The sequence below is a fragment of the Taurulus bubalis genome (genome assembly GCF_910589615.1).
Source record: "Taurulus bubalis genome assembly, chromosome: 5".
NCBI classification, from domain to species: Eukaryota; Metazoa; Chordata; class Actinopteri; order Perciformes; family Cottidae; genus Taurulus; species Taurulus bubalis.
Window position 1 is genome coordinate 19,313,746 of NC_136593.1, and position 23,164 is coordinate 19,336,909.

The following is a 23,164-nucleotide window of genomic DNA, read 5'->3' on the forward strand; positions in this document are numbered from 1 at the left end:
GGATTCTGCAGAACGCCACCGAGATAAGCCGAAGACGGCCGTTTGCCGAGACACTTCAACTTTTACGAACCCCCAAAAAGCGCGATGGGCCTACTTTTAATGTGGCAGAAAGAATTTGTTCTATTTCCTCCCAACACACACACAGACACACACACAGACACTCAGTGAGAAACAAGAAAAAACAAACTCCTAAATGGGTGTCTTGACTTGAAGTACGGCCATCTTTGTTGATGCCGTTATCTGTTGCCGTGGCAGACTGAGAGGTGTTTCCGTGATGGCTCAAACTTTCTTGGGCATCAGTGAGATAGAGCGGCCCGGCTATTCTGGGACAAGGGGCTCTTCAGAGAGGCAGAGGCTGCTTTATGTACTATGTCACTCGCTGCACCATTTCAAAAGCTGGCATGCTGATAACACATGAGGAGGAGATGAATCTCAAAGTCCCCAGAGATGCTGGCTTTAAATAAGTCCACATACTCCGACACGTAAACACACACACACACACACACACACACACACACACACACACACACACACACAAACACATAGTGAAGTGTATGCAGCCGTTAGCGCAGTCCCCCAGTACATCTCTCTGCACTGCTATACTGCAGCCGCTACAACAGCTGACTCCTCAAAGCAACAGCTCTCCTTACGTCCCCAGTGTTCCTCAAAATCATTTAGACCCTAATGTGGCCAGGCCCATTAATGTTCATGTTTTGATTATTAGACATTTGTATAAAATGACCAAACTGGCGTCCAGCTGGAGTCCCAAAACGCTGGGACGAAGTCCTCAGTCCTCTCGGATAGAGTGGTTCGCCGACAGTTCGGTGATGTGCAAGTGAGGACCCGACATTTTGACCATCAAGACTTGATCTGGGGGTCTGTCACAGTTGTTTTAGATCATCATGCACAGAATGCCAGCAGGCTTAGGCAGCGGGATGGAGAGAGACTGGGAATTATGGCTGCAGTCATTCTCAGCACTATTTAATCGCACATCACAGTCACACTTCTCTCTATGTTCAGTCTCTGCACAGGTGGGACTGCTGGGACAATATCTATCTATCTATCTATCTATCTATCTATCTATCTATCTATCTATCTATCTATCTATCTATCTATCTATCTATCTATCTATCTATCTATCTATCTATCTGTCTATCTATCTATCTATCTATCTATTAATTCAATGTGGCTATGTTGGCATGAAAGTTTTAGGAAAATACAACGTTGCAAAAGAATCCAAATAAAAAAGTACACAATTATATGAATATACATATTGAGCAGCAAGATATGCCTTGTCTCCTTCTCCTAGTATATTTTAGGTCATTATTATTATCGTAAAACTCTGAAATATGGGATTACAGAGTTAAATTTGTCTACATTAATTCCTCATTCATCTATCTATCTATCTATCTATCCATCTATCTATCTATCTATCCATCTATCTATCTATCTATCTATCTATCTATCTATCTATCTATCTATCTATCTATCTATCTATCTATCTATCTATCTATCTATCTATCTATCTATCTATCTATCTATCTATCTATCCATCCATCTATCTATCTATCTATCTATCTATTTTTCCAGCTGTACATTGTGCACTCACTGTGTCTTTGTTTTCATACGTTGTCCCGTTCGTGTCTTTTATGAACTCTTTTTCTTTCCTCCCTTTCTGTAAAAAGTGCTGTATAATTTTTGCTTGTTGAGCAGTTCAAATATTAAGACCCCTGTTTTGCTCTCTAGCAGTAATCTAAAAATGGGCGCCGGAGCAGTGTTTCATTTTGGATCAAAGCATTCATAGAGGGTGGATATTTCTGTAATCGCCTCGTGCCTGCCCACAATACCTTGCAGCAACTGTGTGGGCTCAGGTCTTAGCCATCGGTTCATCAGAGTGGAGACGGGCTGACGCGTGGCACAAACTCTCTAAAGCCCCAATTACTTTTCCACTCCCCCTACAACCCCCTGACATCTATCCACACACACACACACACACACACGCAGTAATAACACACAGCGAAGTTAATCAGTCTTTTAGCGAGCTAGGGTTTGATACGTCAGCTATTAGCCTCTGGCTCCAGACAATACCGCGTCTCTCATTGTCCTAAATTGTGGTCTGGGTCAGTGGGCCCGGCCGGCCCTGCCCTCAGTATGCACGGCAGCCCTCAGCTGTCTTTCTATTTCAGGAGCATGGAGGCATACCATGACCCAGCTGGGGCATCAGAGACAATGGGCATGCTGCCTTATCCAAACACAGGCCCGCAGACAATCTGACGCACTCCAGGATCCCAGTGAGAGCCCCGCTGCAGCCCCTCCTGCCCAATAAAGCTGAAGTAAAGGGTTAACAAGGCTGCACAGACACTGATACACATCACTCAGGATCTACACACTACGACGTGCGATCCATTGCAAGGACAGATACGTGTGTTGTGTAATGTGTGATAACAGGCAGGAATGTGGTGAGGAGTAAACACGTACTCAGTTCATCCACCTTTTTATTTGGAGGATACAGTTCCACAGGTTGATGCAGGTTTTTGTGATACAAATTGTTTGCTGTCGATTTTTGTAGATAAGATAGATAGATAGATAGATAGATAGATAGATAGATAGATAGATAGATACTTTATTCATCCCTAAGGGGAAATGTGTTTGTCGTAGTAGCAGCACACAAAAATAAAAATAACGGGGATGAAAGATGCTTAATATAGACAGCAAAACTCAATATGTACAACGAAACAGCAGAGTGTATTAATTTAGGAAATTAAATGTAAACAATAGAGAAAGTGCAAAAATGCAAAGTACGTGTATAGTATATGAAGTGTATGTAAACATAAACATATACAGTAAGTAACAAACAACAAAAGTGGTGCGATGGCTATTGATGCTGATTAATTCATTTACAGAGGATCTGGCCAGAGGTGACTTATTGTAAAGTCTCATTGCCGTGGGCAGGAACGTTAACTCGTGTAAACATTAGTATCTTTATATTGCTGAATGGAAATATTTGTAAATGGAAATAAATAAGATTGAAGATGTGGTGAGTTTATCCATTTACCGTCACATCACTGAAACATTTATACCAGTGTTCTTTTCACTGTGGATTTGTACTGGCCTTGCTGTGCAGAACAATTCAGCTCACTCAAAGAAGTGTTTTTAATCTCTTGTATTGAGGTTCCAGTGAAAGCAGTGTTTCTAAACAGCGGGCCGCGACTTCAGTTGCTCTGCTCTGCTTTTAATAGACTTGGAAGGGAAATCTGTCGAGCTGCTTGGAAAGACCTTCAGTTAGTGACCTACAGAATCTCGCTGTCCGAGTAGACATAGCTTCACCTAATTTACGGTCGGCCCCGATGGGGGTCTGTTGAAGACGACCAGCGATGCAGGTGGCGGGGCTTGCCCTCTGACCACGATCGCTGTTTAGACAGAGCTGCTGTCACAATGAGAGGCATTTCAGAGAGCTGTGTGGCGGCTCTTTCACAGTTTACACAGGCTCCAAGCCCTCCTATATTTCCTTTACACACACACACACACACACGCTTACACCAAAGTGCATGCACACACGCAAACACTATCACCACCTCTCGTCACCTGTCGCCCGTGGCAACTGCTCAAACACACAGCGAAGCGGCACATGTGTTGCACCATCAGATTGCGAGTACAATTAATTCACGTGGTCGCCAGGCAAGCGGACTGACACAGACCCCTCAGGGGAAATATCCGCTGAAGCAGACACAGAACAGAGAGCGGAGCGGACCAGTGGCTCGGCTCTCAAACGGTCCTGTAATCAAAATGAGCAATAAGAGGAGTTCAAAGTTTGACAATGGACTAAAGTCATACTTTATATAGTTATAAATACTGGCCGATGAATGTGTAACTAATCGTTTGTTAAAGCTTTGTCAGTAACAAGTCATTCATTAAAACAACATTTGTTAACTCTTGGGAAAATGTATTTGAATTGATGAATATACTCTTCATCTCTTTAACTCCAATTGTGACAAACCCCTGAAAAAAGGCTGCAGAGCCTCCAGACTTCAAATGTTTTATTAACAACTGAAGGCTCAATGGCTTGTTATGATGTTAGAGACTCTGCACCCTTTCTATAAAATGTTCTGCAATCTAAATCTCACAATCTCATTAATATCATTATTGACAACTATGGAAGTCCATGGGGGACATTTATCAAAATGATCATCACAGACAAAATGTAATGAGCTTATTGTAATGGCATCAGCTTTGTTTCCGTGTTGATGACTAGGACCGTCAGCTTTTCACAGAGAATATAAACGTGTTGTCAGGTTTTCTTGCACTGAGAGGACATCTACGCATCGAGCCTGGCGTTGATGGAGCGGTCCATGGCGTCCCAGGCGTCTCGGAGCCGACAGCAATGGAGACTCCAAACATTGTACCACTGTGAAGAAATGGGCCTCCAACCCTTTTGGAAGAGCGTCTCTGCGGCTGCTGACGCTGCGATCCAACTCGTCATGTGTGAGTAAGCATGTTGTTATTTTACTGATAGTTTTAGCTAAGAAACCAGAGTGGCTTTCTCTCTCCCACCATGTAGTGAACAAGTACAACAGGTTGATCGGACGCTGGGCGATGCCACCACAAGTTCAGCAGCTCCAGCTGGAGGATCAACGGGTCAGGAGGCTCTCGCTGACATCGCCGTGAGCAGGCGGTGGGTGAAGAACAACAAATAATAAATAACTTAATTGCACATTAAAAATAGCACTAAAATATATTTTAGGACCCATCAATACACAGAGGTGGACCACGGTAAAGGTTAGCCTTATTATCTTTAGACACATTTAAATACTGAAATAAATAGGCTCTCAGTGCTGACTCACAAATAGTAGAAAGCATCAATTAATACAGATGGTTGACATGACAACACACAGTATAAAAGAATGGTAACTTTACTATTATATGTAATGTTTAAAAAGGCCAGTGCTGCAGTCCATATAAGTGCTGGAGGCTGGAGGCTATTTAGAATTTTTTCCAAAGGGAACTGAACTGAAAGTATATCTGTTCTGAGGCTTGAGGCTTTGTAGGGCAAAGATGCATTTCACTTAAAGTGCAGTCGATTTCCGCAGCGCCTTTGGACCCTGTTGGAGTCTGATCTAAAGGAGTTTTTGGTGAACCTGTATGATTTTGTCTGATTTTTTTTGACGAGCATTAAGAATAACTATCCAGAAATAGCCAAGCATGATACAGCCAGACAGAAGCATTTATACAATAGTTCCTTTATACTTACTCTTATTTATCATATTACAGATTATATAAATGTTACTTGTTTCTTTAGGTTCTTTGGTACCAGGAAGTTACCGCTGCATTTTAAAAATAATAAATAACCACCTAAAATTTAAAAAAGGTAAAATTAAAGCGTACAGGAAACATTTTAGAATTCATTTAGTGGATTTTTGATGTGGTGAGATTCTATTGATGATTGATTGATAATAAATGGATTTATTGTGTCGTTTTGCTGGTAGTAGGATGACCTACATTGTGGACCATAATAGAAATAAGTCTCAGATATTATGGCGTCATCCTTTACATTGTTGTAGTTGTGTGTGTTTGACTGTAATGCCCCACGTCTCATAACTGAATAAACTAAGCAAAGTAAACCAAAATTGTGATGTGAACATGAATGTGGGGGGTCTAAAAAAATAAAAATGTTTGGGAATCCTGGTTTGAGGCGCCAACAGCTGACATATATGAAGGCGTCCTGGGTTTAAGTCCAGCCAGGAGCGGCTGCCATGCGTCACCCCTTCTCTCTTCCTTACATCGTTTATGGATTTCTCTTTTTTACCGTCAGCGATTGAGGGAGAAGTTTCATCTAAATGGAGTGTTTCTTTCATCTGTGTGAGAGCTCAGATGTACTTAACTGGCTGGCTCTAGAAGAGGGTTTCAGCCTCAGTCTCTCCTAAAGCTTCCACCACGGGCCTCTTAGAGATCCTGCCAACATTTAACAGCTAGTCGGAGCTATATGGGGCCCCAGGATGTTGAGCAGTAAGAAGCTGGAGCAGAAGCAGGTGAAGAGAGTCCTGAGGGAAAGCCGTTCTCCTGCTTCCCTCTCCAAGACGTAACCGAAGGATCGGCTTGGCATTCGGAGAAGTGCTACTTCCTGGCAGCAGGCCAGACTCTTGGACAGCTGGCACCGTGTGCATGTCTCAATCCAGCTCTTCTCTCACACTGCATTTAGCGCACAATACGACAGTGTGTTCGCAGTCTGTTGTCATCTCCTAATTGCCAGTATCCGAATAGTGTGAACATCAGAGGTTGGAGTCTTATGAGGAGTCCTCTTACCTGCGGCTGACCGAACAGAGGTGAAAGAAAATCTGAAAGTGCAAAAACAAATTGCAGGATGTTTCTTGAGGGGCCATTGCGTCCTTTAGAGGGAGTGTTACAAGTCCTTTAGTGGCCGTATAGCAGTCAAATGTAAAGAAAATTGGTGAAACCACTGATGAATGCTACCCTCTGCTGCCCCAAAGCATTAATCACAGTCAACCCAATTCCTCTCAATTGTGCATATTACTTTGATACCTCTATAATGACTTGATAATGGATCACTATAACTATCTCTTGCTTTGGAAGAGGAGAAGTGGAGATCTCCGTATATGAGGCAGCACACATATTATATCATGTTTAAAGAAAAGGTCAATTGATCTTCTGATGATGATATAATGATGAAGATTGTTTGTGCCCTCAATAAGTCTTGAAAGTTATGTCAAATGTTTCTCATGTACAGGATAAATCATTTTTAGTTTTCTAACCCAGCAAAGATTGTTGGATGAATTAAACTGCTTGTCGTCCAGCATTTTTTCTTTTCTTTCTCATTTGTTAGATCTCAATGATCTTGTTGCCAAAACCTGTGAGATGAAGATGCAGCTGAACCATTTATACGCCTGTTGCACCTGATGTTTGAACTTAATCTCATGGATGGTCTAAAATTCCTCCAGTGACCTTTGACCTGGGGTAATTACTGTTGTTCATCTTTTCATTAGCTTGCTAAAGAACATTGTTCAACAGTAACTCCTGATGTTTTACAAGCATTTTATTTCATTAACAAGGCTGACAAACCTGTTTAATGTTAATTATGGATTTTAAGTTGCATTTGTAAGATTTCTGCCTCATTCACACTATTTTTTGTTGATTTTGTATTAAAACATCATTCTTGTGCATGATCTCTTTGAAATTTGGATGAAGAGATGTGTCTTTGTTAAATAAGTGAATGTTACCGCAGACACACAAACACACAGGCACTCTCCATGATGACATTAATCCTGCGTGTCTATCAGTGCAGTGCTACTTCTTCACCAGCAGAGAGCGCCATGGACCTACATGTGAGCATTAACCTCAGTTGTGAATCTGTGCACATGTGGTCAGGTCAGTCTGAGAGGAAGCACAAAAGGAACCTTGTGAGTGAAGGCACCTTGCAAGCAGCTGTGTTCATGGCTTTAACAGAAACAAAAGAAAAGTTACGTTTTTAGTGAATCAAACTTCCTGTTTATTAGCATAAGGCAGTGTTGGGCTCACGTCAGCCCTGATACAATTGCCTTGTATTCACTGATGGAATAAAGGTCATTCCACCTAACAGTCATTAACATAGTATTCCTCTGTGTTTCTCAATGACAGGAAGGGGCTATCTCACAGGAAGTGGAAGTAGGAGCGTCCCTCTCTCTCTCTCTCTCTCTCACACACACCACCACGGCCGTCCACTCGCCTTCCCATCCTGTCGCTGTGAGCGGTGTGAGCAGGAACACCCCCTCTCTGCAGGGCTATGGCTGCCTGCTAGTATTTTGGTAATCGTCATCCTCCCTGACCTGCTGGCCCGATCCTGGCGCCAGGAGTCTCCACGCCTCCCCTCCACCTCGCAGAGCCGACTACCCCCGACCCCACGGATAATTCAGACCAGCTGTTGCAAGGTGCCTTGCCGGCTCCCACCCACTATACTCACACTTGGCTCTTCTACAGTTTTGAGTTTGTCTCAGGGAAAGAAAGAAAAAAAGAGCCTGGCTGTGGGCTTTTTTGGAGGCCTCTCAGACTTTGCATGGGGTCTCACTGGTGCATAAAATAAATCCAAGTCAATCACAGGCCTGGTTCCTGCTCTGCAACAAATCAGCACTGTGTCTGGATTCGATGTTGCAATATGGAAACACTCTTTCAGTGAGTAGTCGTGCTGTGGCAGCGAGTCAAACGCTAAAATATTAGCTTTCCCTGGTCTTTCACGAGTGTCACTGACCTGAATTTCTCTCATTCCTTCGACCGCTCTGTCTTAATGAAGTGGAATTTGTGTCACTGTGAAATGAGAGTCACGGACAGAATGGAGATTTGTTGCGATATGCCTCAACAGAGCTATCTCCTCATTGGAGTCACATGAAGAGCATGTGCGTCCTCGACGATCAAGTGATCCTGTGTGGGGATTGAGAGTTGTTGCCAAGGAATGTTTGACGAGAAAGAAAAAGGACTTGATTTGCCACAGATCATTTTCCTCCTGTGTTGAGTTTGTGTTGCAGGAAAGAAAGCGCTTTCAGCGCATATGTGTGCTTCATCTTTTGTATACTTGAGTGCTTTTGGCATTTGAGGGCTCTGTGTAAAGTAAGGTGCCTCTCTGTCTAAGGCCTAACCACAGCGGGACTTTGGACTGAGATGGAGGGGAACCCCAAGCTTTGATCCCCGCTCCACAACCCCAGCACTGCTGAGTAACGGCCCACAAGTGAACTGAATACATGTGTGTGTGTGACAGAGGTTTGGATTGTTTTTTTCACGGTGGTGGCGGTGGTGGTTGTGTGCGGTTGCCTTGTAGAACAGCAGTGGATGGTTGTCGGAGACAGAGGCCTGATAGAGGGGGTGGGGTACAAAGAGCTGTTCTGGTGGAACTATGGAGGAAAATAGTTCATGCTGCACTGGGATTTCCTGCCTTTGCCCTAGCTAACCTCCCCCCTCTTTCTCATGTCTGCCCGCTATGTTCTTGACGCCCCTCAGCAGTGTGGAAACTGCTTGGACTACATTTAAGGCAGGAGATGTGTGAAGCAATTGATTTAATGAAAAAGACTGCAGGGACCATGGGGGTTGATGAGAGATCCAGGGTTGATCCAGACTTTTGCAATCAGATTTCCATTTAATTCCTTTCCCTCCATTCATCTGCCCACTATACAGGCGTTATGGAAAGTTTTGACTGTGCGCAATGTCTCATTCATGTCTCTCACATTGAGATGCAATTTGTCTGAACTGTGTTATCTGATCTCTTATCATACACAGCTGGAATACACATTGCTTCGCCCTGACCTCGGCCCTGTGAATGGAAGCAGCCAAGACAGCCAGGCCTATATGTGTTGAATGTAGAAAGGACAGGTGCGTCACCATTTGGCTGCCTTCAGACATATCGCACGGGTGTCAAAGAGGAGGTGGATGGGGACACGGGGTCCGGGTTTAATGTTCAAACCAGTCCCCTTCTCTTCCAGGGCTTTGATCTTAGGTGTCAGCGGCAGAGCTAGGGGGCATGTGTCACTCATTAGCAGTGTGGTGAGAGTGCGCTGGCTCGCAGCTTTTCCTCGTGTGGAGCAGAGTGAGGAGGATGCTGTGAAAATGGCTGCTCGTGGGGTGTTCCCGCTAATAAACCCAAAGGGTGGCGTCAAGGCTTTGGGGGTGGGGAGCTGGGAGAAAGAAGAAGAAAAAAACCTGAAGGAAAGCAGTGCAGTTCACTTTCATAACCGCCTATGTGTTGAGCATTGCTTTACTCTGCACACACTTATGCTAAACTGATAGCACAGGAAGTCAAATAGACGATTTCATTGAAAGGCCCCGCTGCCAGCACTAACTGTCTTGGGAGAGGAGGGAAATGGAAACCAGATGTCTGAGATCCACCGTGAATATGCCAAAGCTCTCAGACTATGTCAGTTCCTCCATGTCCGATTGGTGGACTGAAACTTTTCTGCACAGTCATCAGTAATGTCTATAATTCTCCCTCCCCGTGGACATCGCATAAGGTCTTGGCTGCAGCTACGACCAGGAGACTCCGGGAAAGAAGCTTCACTGTTCCAGATCCATTTTTTTTCCTCTGTTCCTTAGGTTTCAGACCTCACCGCATTCCTCAGATTTCAGGGTAACTTCCCATATCCCAAGGCTCAGTCGGGTGGCAAATCTCTCAGCACTCCTTTGTGGATAGATTGCTTTCTCTTGCTTGAGAAAATAACAAGCTATAGAGTAATGACTTAACAAGCAACAGGATAATGGCTTCAACATGTGGAGGACTGTGCTCATGTGTCTGTGTGCGTGCATAGTTTTGGGATTGTGCGAGTGCTTCCTCACTCGCATGTGTGTGTGTCTATTGTTTGGGAACCAACTGTGCAGGATCAAGTGGTTCTCTGTGTGCTGGGAGTTGTTTGAAAGCTGGGTCGCCGATGAATAGTGAGCTCTCCCCCAGGTCTGGAGTCGCGGAGGCTTTGGGGAATCAGCAGCCCCCAGTGCGTCACAAAGACAGGGACGGTCTGTGGGGTGTCGCTGGAAGTGTCGGGTGTTTCCCATCATAACCAGCTGCTTCGGCCTCCCACACAGGGGAGCGCTCCTCAGTGTGCACCTACGTCTGAGTGTTTGAATCTGGGGATGTTGGAGATGTGTGTGACAGCATGTGTGGTGATCTGTGGCAATAGGACAGCTGTTGTACTGTATGTGCTGAGTGTGTGTGTGTGTGTGTGTGTGTGTGTGTGTGTGTGTGTATGTGTGTGAGAGAGTGTATACACAAGGCAGACTGTTGGTGTTTACTATCTGCAGGAGTGTTTTGATGTCATGCATCTGTTCCTGGTGCGCACTACCTACAGTCTTAACCTTCTTTGATCTCCATTGCAACAAATGGGAAGCATCCGACACCTCCGTCTCTCATACTGGTGTGGCTTTAAGAATCTGTGAACTTGTGAGGCTGTTCATGGGAAATGACACTGTCATGACTCAATTAGCAGTCCTCTTCCTGTCAGTGATATACACGTGTGCGACACTTTTAGTCACAGCATGATCTGACTTGCCCGAGTAGGTGCTTCTCTTCTTCACACACACACAGCTTTCTAAGTTTCAACAAATCAGAAACCTTGAAACGAAAGAACAAGTGGGGAGACAATATATTTCCCAAGCTTTTGCCTGATGCTGTTTACACACAGTTACACCATGACATGCCCTGACAGGTGGGCACAAATCTACATTACGTCTTTCATAATACTCTGTCAGAGCCTCAGGCAACAGCTCAACAGCCTTTTGCACCTTGTCTGGGAAAATATGCTCAGGTGCGTTCCATTGTGGCAAACAGGTGATTTTTACTCCACTGTCAGGTGAAGAGGAGTTTTAAGTATGGGTTTAACAGGGTGGGTGACTTTCTCTTTTTTTTTAGACATGCTAGCAGCATGGATGGCAATGTCGGCCTGTTGTTCGGCCCACCACTTTGATCCAGATTCAAATATCTCAGCAGCTATTGGAGGAACATTCAGTGTGTCCAGATGATTAATCCTATACCGAAAGTAAGATGGGGAACATGGTAACGATTATATCTGAATGTTAGCTTTGTCATCGTGAGCAAGTTAGCATGCTTAACATTTAGCTCAAAGCACCACTGGGCCTACTGTAAGTACAGCGTCACAGAGCGACTAGCATGGCTGTGGACTATCTTGTTTGGTTAAAAAGAATCACACGACAAATTATGGTTGCTTTTGTTATTTACAGGCTGCTACCCTGCTCGCTGAGATGCCACACAAGAATTTGGGAGTAACAACGGTTAAGAAAGCTGGGTCAGGATACTCTCTGAGAATCTCTCGTTTCCTGTCCCAGGGTAGAAGTAGGATTTATTTTCTCCCTCCTTCCCCTCTCCAGTCGCACCAGCCCCAGTGTGAGGCAATGCCCAGAAGGACACACAGAGGAAAAGCAGAGAGCTCAGGCGCCTTCCATCCTTCTACCTCCCCCACCACCCCCCTTCTCCTCTCGCTCGCTATGCTTCTCACTGGCATTGAGTCCGCAGCAACACATGTCTCTGATCAAGTCCAGCCTGCGTCATCAGTTAGTAAACTCCAGGCTCCAGGAAAACCAACAGAGAGCACATTCATAGCCGGCGACCCTGTGACTGAGTGTGTGATTCATTACTCTTTAATATGCACCCCCTACCCCCATCCCCTAACCCACCCAACCACTTCTCCAATCCAGCCTTGGGGCAACTCCACAGCCTGATCAAATCCATCATTAGGCCTACTTGTGGTGTTACCGCTGTTGGCCTTGTTATTTACCAGATGCAGCGGTTGTGTCTCAGGCATGTTTGCAGCTCAACGGAGAGGAATCAGCTCTGCATTCTCAGATATACTTCAGTAAATTTTACTGTGTTAAGAGCGAGACAACGCTTGCAGAGAAAGTTCTTGACACCAAAACGCGAGAGAGTAATGAAGTGCTCTCGTGCAAGGTGACAGACATTGAGAGGCGCTAATCTTGGAGGAGGAGGCCAAGTAACACACGAGGTGAGAGGTGCTGTGGGAGTACAGCTGGGGATTGAATGATAGCTTCAATGTTGTCAAAAAGGCTTTCTATTCTTACGCACCAAGCATGAGGATGGCTCTGCTTCCATGCCAATAGACGGATGCCTTGTCCCGCCGATCCCACTGTTCAGGTTGTATTTTAGACATCGCTATTCCCAAGTAACGTGGCGGGGCGATCACACTTTATTTAGCTGTACCGCTGTTGATAATCAGCATATTATCAAGTGACTGTAACGTGTCAGTAGAATGACTCTCTGGTGATAGTCACAAGAGTGGACAGCAGTCTACGCTTATTTAGTGTTGGTGGGTCATGTTGACCAGGTCATTCACAAGCACAAGACTGAACCATAGTCTGGATTTAAAATGGGTGTCTGAAGGATTTCTCCTGGGAGAATTTTCTCCAGGTCTTGCATGTCATGAGTGCAGGATGAGTCCTGTTTATGGGATGCTGACAGCTCCTTCCTGTCTCTCAGGCCATGAGCCCTAACTGCTGCTGCAGCAAAGGCCACTCTATAGTTGCTGGCCACCCAACTCCACCCCGAAAACTTGGCAAAAAAGAGCAGGCATGGGTGGGACAGCTGATGGGGGGATGGGACATGGCGCTGGTCGTGGCAAAGTGCAGAAGCGGCAGCAGCAGAAACAGCTCTGCAGCTCCTCCACCCAGGCTGTTTTTTTTGGGTAAACTAGGCCAATGTAAACTCCCACTTCCTGTCGGCCTTGTCTCAGAGGGGGAGAGATGATCCTTCTGTGAAGAGGGAAAGGGCTGCGGCTCTGTAGGGACCGTTTCCACTCACTACACACACACACACACACACACACACACACATACACAAATAGAAATACAGTCGAGGAGGCAGGCAAGAGAGTGAGTGGGAGCGGGCGAGCGAGAGAGCGAGAGAGCGAGGAATACACAAACACAGTGGGGTTCAGGAATGTTAAACACATGCTTTATGGCATAAATAGCAGCCACTTTTGGTAAATTACAGTGAGTGCTCTGGCACTGTAAAGCACACAGCAGGAAAATGCTCTCAGATTTCAGATCCAGGCCCTCCACTCTCCCCCAGGAACAAGAAGGGGAGCCTGTTGTGTTTTCATTTCACTATAAAAAGGCAGCAATAAGTACAGTAACTTGTGATGCAGCAAAGATGTGAATGTTTGTACTGGCCAAATGAGGCTGTGGTGCTTTTGTGGCTATAGAAAAGCTATAGGAAGAAGAAGAAGAACGCATAATGTGCTGAGACGATCTATAGAATATAAAAACATAAAGCAAATTTAAAAGCTGTTCACCTAATCTGGAGCCGCAGCACCTCATCATTGTAGCCTAAAAACAACTACACAGATGAAAATCATCCGAAAAAGTCCAAACAACAAAAACACGTAGGAATAAAGTTGAAATGAGAGACTTTTTTCAGATCGTCTTTGCTCGCAAAGCTAACACCCTCACCTCAGGACATACCAGCTGACATCATCAAAATAGTCCTTAGCTAACCTCCAACAGCTGACTTTTTAATAGCCCTTTTGTCCAAGAGCATCCTGGGTAAAAGACGTGAGAGCATCATAGCCAAAAGAACCACAAACAAGGACCCTTACATTATTTCCATATTGGATCTGGTTAGTGTTCGGGCGCAGATGTTTGGGAATCTGTATAACAGTTTAGTTTGAAGTACTTAGTGTGCGAGAATGAGTCACTGCTACATGCTGCAATGGCCGTCCTGGCTGGTAGCTGTGAGCATATTTCCCTGACTCAGTAGGAAATAAGGAACTGTGCCGTGGAGGAGCTTGCCTCACTCTGTGCTGGCCCACGCACACCAACTAGCTGACTAACTAGTAGCCGGACTTATTGACTGAGAGCAGAGGACCCATGGGAACCTCGAGCTCTGATCCATGCAGACTCTGACTCACTGTCTAGGCGGAGAATGTTACACTCTCCCTTAGGAGGAAAATAATATACACATACACACTGGAAATGGCTCACGAGAATTCCCCCTTTAGGCCATTTCAAGAGCCGTAGTGAGCACGTATGCACTTATTTAAAATATTGGGATTGCTTGAAAACAGAAGTTGACTTTCACTCAAGTTCTCTTTTACCGGTACACGCAAACACACGCACGCACACATTCGCATATCGAACCGTGTTTGCACAGTTACAGCGAGAAGTAGATGGCAGGTGCAAACTGGAAGCAGGTGCAGTCGGTTTTTCCCGTCCATCACACAGTGTGCTCACCTGCACATCTGCACTCCAGCTTCACAACAATGGTCAGTTCACTCTCCACACGTTGATCAGAACTCTCCCAGTTTATGATCAAACGGACCTTTTATAACCAACGCCCTTTTCCACATTGTATCACAGAAGAGATTGGACTGTACAAGTGTGATTTTTTTTTTATGCTAATGCATGTGACAGAGCAGGTTTTAATAAACATAAATTACTTTATTGAATGAAAATTTACCAGTTACAACATACAAGAAATAGGAGTGAACAAACAAGCATAGTACAAAATTGAAACAACACCTCATCTGCACATTGCACTATAAACACTGCCATAAAATGTTTAGGAAAGTTAAAAATGTATCTTTGTACTGTCCATTGACAGGGTACTGATCTCATATTCGTCGACCATGTCTCCATGGTGTAAACCTTAAAAATCTTTGGTCCCAGCCTTCTTGCATTTCAAACTGTTTGTCGCTAATTTCTACTAATACTGCAATCAATGTTTATTTAAATCCACAAATACTGAGGTAAAAAAGGCACATTTTTGGTTTCAAAAGTAATACAATTTCAAGGCACAAATTCATTAAAATACAAAATATGGCTTTGGCTGGTATTATTAACACTGTGGTAACTTTGAGTGCATGGCTTGCATTGATCCACATTGCACGGTGCTGCAAAGTGAAGCTTCTTTGGAAACTAACAGACAGCATGGCTTTTCCTATCTCTGAAAATCATCAGATTAAAGAGATGGTTTTGATGTAGACAAAATAGAGGCTTAAAACGATCCTCACTGGCGAAAAAAGACTAACTGATGCCATTCTTTCGTGATGACACGCTTCCTCTTTTTTCTTAAGCAAACCAAGGGCAGTGGAAGTCACCTGCTATCAGCCAGCAAGGTCATGGCTGTAGCACCTGTTAGCACCTCGTCTATCTACACCACAGTACCAGGGACAGCTGTGTGTGCATTTGCTTTTGTGTGCGTGTGTGTGCGTGTGTGTGTGTGTGTGTGTGTTTTGAGGCACGCTGAGAGATTTACTCCACCCACGCACCCCTACCTCTCAGCAGCTGTGTCTAGGCTATTATCCTGAGCTGGCCGGCACCAGGACGGAGACAGGAAAGAACACCTCTTATCCCAATGAGTTCACTACATATTTGGTCTTTGGAATGGGCACAATAGCAACAAAGGGCGCAGATATCAAGAGAGTGTCAGCATTGCTCAGTTCAGATTTGGTCCGGCCTCAAGACCAATAGATTGGGAGAAAAAAAGAGAAAAAAAAGGCTCCTCGGATGTTTTTTCAGAAGCTAAACGGCTTGTAAAGTCAGATCCATGATGTGGCTCGATTCCCTCCGGCGCTCTAAAAGGCTACTTCATGCTCTTAGTGGCCCAACAGGTCGTCAACAGGCCAGCTGGGTGTGTAGACTCCTCTACGCGACGACTAGCTCTCCACTGCCCTGAGCTCCCACTGGGTACCTTCTGTGTCTCTCTCTCTCTCTCTCTCTCTCTCTCTCTCTCTCTCTCTCTCTGTGGTGTCTCACACCGTGGAGGAGCAGCACCCGGAGGAGCTGTGTTTCTGCAGCAGCGACATGCGGCTGAAGGTGCGAGAGCAGACGCCGCACTGGTACTTCTTCACCTCGGCGTGGGTCTGCAGATGAGCCCGCAGGTTGGAGCGGTCGGCGAAGGCCCGGTTGCAGTGGGGGCAGGAGAATGGGCGCTCACCTGGAAAGAGAAAAGGGGGAAAGCACACGTCGTATCACTTGACTGGCACAACACTCTGCATCTCTGAGTTCACAAGGGCCTCCCATTAACACCTCATACGCACACACACACAGACATTTTGAAGATAATGAAGAAGCACAGGCTGGAGGGGTCAGAGCCTGACTGCATTAGCATGATTCAATCAGAGCCAAATGAGATTAGCACGCTAACAAGTTGCTGCAGGTACAAAGTGCTCAGTGATAGCAGAGAGCCTTCAGGCATTCTTTAAACCTTTTGTCCCCCCTGGGTCCCCAATCTGCGGTCTTCCCCAGCAGCGTGATAAGATAATTAGCTGACGAGTCATTGTTGCTGGGACATTAAACACAATGAGGGATCAATGAGTGCAGGGTCTACAGAGGGCTTCCCGATGGGATAGTCTGTCTGCTGATCAAGTGTTGAGCTCATCAAACTGATTGTCATGGATATCCTGCTCCCTCACATCACAGCCCAACTCATGAGGACAATGTCAGCCGCTTAAATGTAGATTTACAGCGTTACGGCAACACCTAGGTTGATTTCTTTGCTCGCGAATCAGCAATAAAGGGAAAATTAGGCCGATTGGGGGAGGGGACACTTGATGTGTCTTGTTATGCTGCAGACGTGGGTCTTACCTGTGTGTGTGCGGATGTGGCCGCGCAGCAGCCACGGCCTGGAGAAAGCCTTTCCGCATGTGGTGCACACGCAGGGCAGGGTGTGGGAGCGGATGTGCATCTTCAGAGCCCCGAGGCTGGTGTACTCTTTGGGGCAGTGTTTGCAGAGGAAGGCTGGCCTGGCTGCTGTGACGGGGGCCTGCCTCTCCTCCTCTTCCTCCTCAGGGGGACTGATGTCAGGCATGACGCCGGTGCATTTCATCCGCTGGCGAGGGCCGTACGTGTGTACAGGTTCGGGGCTTGGGGGGTCGGAGGTGCGTCCTTCGTCCTCCTCTCCACAGCTGCTGGCGCTGCTGCTGAGGCTGGAAGGGGAGCTGAGGTCCAGGGGTCCGGGGGTGGCGGAGGGCTCTGTTTTGGAGGTGGGCAGGTAGAGGGCGGGCAGGATGCTCAGGTCCCACACCAGACCTGTTGTGAAGCAGGTGGCAGTGGAGGTGTTGACCCCTGATGTGAGCTCAGCAAAAGGATACCTCTCCAGTGACGTGTCTGAGAGAGAAGGGGGAGGATGGTTTAAGCATACAGGCAGTACAAAACAAGTGCAATGACATATAATGGAATTATAGATCAATAAAACAGACAGATTCGTTATTTTAAATGTGTCTTATCAACTTTCATCAACTACACCTATACCGTCTGTCCATGTTTAAGGGATTCAACGTGTTTTTCTCAGCATTTACTGAGCGTAAAGCTGGAGCCATGGGGAGGTTTCATATGCCGTTTCCTCCCACGTATTCACAAGGGCTTGTAACATGAATGGAGCTCTGTCTGGTTGCAGAAAGGGGGGAAAGTGCATCTAACGGGCCCCGACTTGTAGACGAACCAGGCTCAAAAAGTTAAACACTGTGATATGTATCCAAAATGTAGGTACATTTAACGAAACAAAGCGCGTAACTGCACTAGAAACAACATGTGCTAGAGTTAGTGTTAACACTTAACGCTTTCAAAAACACAAAAAAGTATAATGATAACAATAAAAAGATTCACAACTCACCATTCTGACATTCCAGTTCACTGTAGTTTGGCTTTTGTTTCGCGAAGTACTGTTTGACCAAGAAAGATCGAGGCATTGTCCTTGTGAGAGTTAAATAACTGTGCGTAAAAGTATCCTGTGGTCCCGACGCACAGTTTCTACAAGAATAAAAAGAAAAGAAAAAAGAAAAGAAAGTCTTGGTCCTCGGATCCACAGGGAAACAAAATATCTTCCTATAGTCCACAACTTAGAGAGGACTTGAGCAGACAAGTGTGCGTGTGTGCGCGCGCGTGTGTGTGTGTGTGCAGCTCTCATGCAGAATGACTAAATACTGGCCTCTGTTCTGAAATACTCTGACACAGGCGGTAGGGGTGTGCTCGCCTCGAGGGCCCTCCCCACCTCCCGTATCACTGCTCAAGTGCGCAGGGTGAAGCCTACATGCTCGCGCACTCTACGACAACAAAAACACGAGCCTCATCGCGTTAACTCACGGGAATCCGTTCAGTGTTGACCGAAGGACCGAGTGGCTAATTGTCATGATTACGTTGTGTAAATGATACTGTGCAGATATGTTGGAGACCCGATGACCAGCTTCATTGCATACTTTAATTCAGGGTTTGAACTCTGTATACAGCACCTAGTGTGCATACCGATGCAAGGACTCCCTTCTGTTTTTAATGTGTGCTTAACAACATTTCCAAACTGCCCACTGCAACCGAAGACAGGTCGAGAGTCCACCCCAGTGCATAGATAAACAGATAGATATTATTCATGTAAAGGCCTCGCATACATGTCTTTGTATAACTTTGGTCCTCACTGTTTCCTCCATTAGGAGGGATTTAGAGGGGCGGTGTAAACATCAAAACCCTGAATGTGCACACTGATTCTACTCAATTGTAATTTCCATATCACTGTTTTGATGACAATAAGAATCAGTATGTCACAGAGGGTAATTATCAGACTTGCCACGTTATCTAATGGAATAGGTTTAAAAATCGTCATACACATGCTGTCTCAGCTGTAGAGCAACAGTAGAGTAACTGCACCACCTGGTGGAAGAAACAGAGTGGTGTGGTATCACAAACCTGGTGGAGGCTAATGACCACCGGGTGACGCTGTTACAGAGGTTCCCAATCAATCAGTGCATCGATACAGATAATCTCAAAACGGGTATCCAAAATCGTGTCGCCTGTGTGAGGTGAAAGATGTATTGACTGTCTCCACTTTGACTCACAGGCATTCTAGTTTGTGACTTTTTGAGACAGCTCCAAGTAGAAGTTGTTGGAACGCCCCACTGATCAGACTTTGTCCTCCTCTTCACGGAAGCATTGAAATGTGGGCAGTTGAACTGCAATTATGAATTATAACAGTAAAGTGAGACATTTCAGAAGGATTAGAAATCTCACAGCAACAATAACATAATGTTATAGCAGATGAAGAGGACTTAAATTACAATTTAAGTTACATAAACACTGCCACTGTGTTCAGCAAGTACCGCACAAGAATACTATATATTTTAGCAGTGTCCATGCTGGAGGGACAAAAGCTTTGTTCATGCATTTTTTATTTTTAAATGTACAGCGTACAACATCAATCCCATTTCCATCAGCACAATAGGAATCAAAATTCAATGGACGCCCTTTCCATTTCAATGAAACAATTCAAATCAGAAATAAGTCCAGCTTGTCTTCCTACAAAGATCTTATAAAGAGAAACTTACAGTTATTGGTACCAGGTAATGGCTTTGTAATATTTACAATGGCCTTTCCGCTAGAACATGAATGCATTGTTTGTTTATCTTGTTTCTCCATACTTACGTTTCGCCCACTAGGTCACAGGCATGCAGGTTACTCTCACTACATTGGCCACACATCTAAAAGTGAACATGCAAAGACAACCTCAAAAATAGTTTGCACTGACTTTTTTCTGTGAAGTGTCTTTTGTTGTGATATTTCACATTTGAGTGTCCATGCTGTGGGAACGTCATAAGACACTTTCACAGAGCATCACTCATTACATTACATTTAGCTGACGTTTTTATCCAAAGCGACTTACAATAAGTGCATTCAACCATGAGTACAAACTCAGAACAACAAGAATCAAGAAAGTACAACTTATTGAATAAAGTTAAACTACAAAGTGCCATTTAAGTGCTACTATGGTGCTACTACGGTCCTACTTTCCTTATTTAATGTATAGTCGAAAAATATGTGTTTTTAGTTTGCCACGGAAGATGTAGAGACTTTCTCTTCATACAAACTAAAGTGCACAGGCCTACCTGGTGTATCAAGTGAAGACAAAGGAGGTGGTCTCCATTGTTGAGTCTGATCAAACCACTAGAGGGAGACAAAGAGTCATCGCAAAAGGGGTACCAAAAAAAAGTGGACATACATGAAATATGAAGGCGAGGTCCTTTACTACGAGAGTCAAATCCAGGCGCAGGTCTCTGATTGGTGCGTTGCTCGCGTGGGGCGGGGCCACGGGGGCGTGTCTTCTGAGGTCTGTGATCGGTTGAAGATTTTGAAACACTGAACAGTCTTCTCGGTGGGTTTTGTGACAGTTACAGGATTTAATTAGCAAACAATTAAGGGACCTGTGGACATTTTTTTGTGCAAACGGGACGCGATGCTTTGCGACTGAAACTGAGAAACGCGGAGGGCAGGTGAGGACACCGCAACGCTGCAACTTATTCACAGATTCACGACCGCATACGTTGGATAATCAACAACCCAATAACATTTTGTTGACCTTACACACATATTTTTGTTCGATGGTGCCAACATAAGATGTGACGTGTTCTGCAGACTGTCATCGTTGGTTGTCTCAGTGTAGTTGGGTTGCAGCCGTAGCGTCATATTACTGCAAACCACTGAGGACCCTGTGACCCAAAGACTGAAACCAAAGTCTAAAAACGGCGTTTCCACTTATTCAGTGAGTGAGACGTGTTTGATTCACCAGAGGCTGGATCCCTGCGGCTGCAGTAGTGTTTATAATCCTATTATTTCCCCCGTTATGGCTGGGATGTGTAGGTTACCTCAGTGCGTGACAGGGAGTGGAACAACAACACAATAGCAACGTCACATCGTTGCATTTGGCGCTGCACTGGAGAAATGAAATATAAATTATGAATTAAGTGCAACGCTCCTCAGCCCATTGTAAGGTGCAGACCAACCGGGCTTAGTTTGCACTGACAAGATGTTTGATAAAAAGCCCCTCCCCCATATACCCATAGCCAGATGGACCCCTAACAATGATATGCTGGGGGAGTGGGCATCATTATTCAAACCACTGTATCAAAAGAAATGTCATTGGACAGCATTGGTCCGCTGACCCAGATTGGCTTGAGTTTTTAAATAATGAAGAATGGGTCTCTTTGCGTCACTCCAAAACAGTCACAGGGGGATTAGCATGGCTGAAGGTAGCAATGATGCAGTGTGAACATGCATATACGACTCTGTGAGCAGGGCTTTTTCTTTTCTTTCTTGTATTTAGCAGATAAAGACTCTTTCTGCTGAACAAAGAAGGGAAGGAAGACCGCATCAACAGCACAGAGAGAGAGAAATGTTCAAATCGATCACCCGTCTGCTTTTTGGGGGAGCGGAGGAGGCTCCTGGAGATGACAAGTCTGCTGAAGTGATGGAAGAAGGCTGGCTTGTTGTGAGTCACCAAGGTCAGTCATTCTGAGATTCTGAAGAGCTATAATGTAAAAATATAAAATATGGTTCTTCTTCATAAAGTAGGGCACCTGCAGTATGGTTGAAATCATTATTACAACAATAGCAAGGATTTATTGATGTTCATGAATCATAAGCTGTCTCATATGCATAATATTTCCACACATATTGCTGTGCAACGGACTGCAATGTAATAATGTCATGATCGACTACATGATGACGAACCATTTTAAGCTAATAATGCCAAACAATTAAACATAAAGAATGAGCTTCTTAAAAAATATATTTCTTAACATTCATATGTAATGTCGGAAGATTTATTTTCTTCAATATTTCCCCTGTCATTTGTTTTGGTTGTGGTCTCCTCAGAGGCCAAATTAGCAGAGAACCAGGGTGCAGAGCAGACTGACACCCAGTCATCGAACTCTGCTCTTCAAGGAGACACCGTCGCAAACATGGAAAGTGACATCAGGTGAGAGAGCCCAATAATCCTTTCAGGAAAGCATTACCATATTATATTTAAGTCAGGGAGGATATACATAACATAACACACAGCTTTATTCCAATTCCTGTAATAGTAAGACTGTTTGATTCACATATTGCTTGTGTTTCCCTCCAGTGTTTTAGATCCAGAGCCCACAGTTCAAAGCAGCAGCAGTCGAGCCATCACAGGCTTTGTTCCTCAGCCTCAAGCGGTGTTAGAAGTGACGCAGTTGACCTGCGTCCAGAAGGCTAAGGCCTGGGCGGACCCGCACCACATGTCTCGTAACGCCATTCAGCGCCAGAACCGCGTTCGCCAAGGAGTTCAGCACCAATCCTTCCACCTCCAACAGCCGGGACATCGTAACCTCAGCCACTGAGGCTCTGGCTGTAAAACTGCAAATGTTAAGCGTGAAATAATCCTAGACGCATCGTCCTTCACAATACAAAACACACACACATATACACACACTTTTTTGTCTTGTGCAGCTTTGAGCTATACATCTGATCTAGATGTAACCCATCACAACAACATAACAACAGGCAGCTACTTTACTCGTACTGTATGAGAATGTTGAAATGAAGACGTCCACCTCATGAAATGAGGTCCTCTATGTCTTCATGTTTGTGTGCATGTGGATGAGTGCAGCCTTTTCAAAATGTGCTGTTCTTTGTGTATCCACATGCATTTTTATTTTTGCTTTATGTAACTGGTTTAAACCTTTTCTTTTTAAATATGGCAATAAAAATGATGACTTTGCAACTTGTGCTTTTAGTTTTTTGAGTCAAACTAAAATGTCCAGATGACAGGGAACTGCTCACAATATGACGCAAGCAAATGTGGAGATTTCATTGGCTGAGAGGTAATTGCACCTGCTGTGTTCGATCATATGGTTCATGGTGCAGCTTCTGGACTTTTTACATT

General features: G+C 44.9%; 2 protein-coding genes across 2 annotated transcripts; one reads left to right on the plus strand and one right to left on the minus strand.

Moving 5' to 3' along the window:
* Positions 1-16,244: 16,244 nt before the first annotated feature.
* Positions 16,245-18,221, minus strand: snai1a (snail family zinc finger 1a; the record flags this gene model as incomplete). Its single annotated transcript, XM_079218457.1, has 3 exons — positions 18,107-18,221; positions 17,080-17,601; positions 16,245-16,429 (listed from the first exon to the last, which is right to left on the minus strand). The coding sequence occupies exons 1-3, from the start codon at positions 18,180-18,182 to the stop codon at positions 16,245-16,247; spliced, it is 783 nt and encodes a 260-aa protein (XP_079074583.1). The 5' UTR covers positions 18,183-18,221.
* A 2,497-nt stretch (positions 18,222-20,718) lies between these two features.
* tp53inp2a (tumor protein p53 inducible nuclear protein 2a) lies at positions 20,719-22,619 on the plus strand (the record flags this gene model as incomplete). Its single annotated transcript, XM_079218773.1, has 4 exons — positions 20,719-20,747; positions 21,581-21,755; positions 22,129-22,231; positions 22,379-22,619. The coding sequence occupies exons 2-4, from the start codon at positions 21,647-21,649 to the stop codon at positions 22,617-22,619; spliced, it is 453 nt and encodes a 150-aa protein (XP_079074899.1). The 5' UTR covers positions 20,719-20,747; positions 21,581-21,646.
* Between the last annotated feature and the right edge of the window lie 545 nt (positions 22,620-23,164).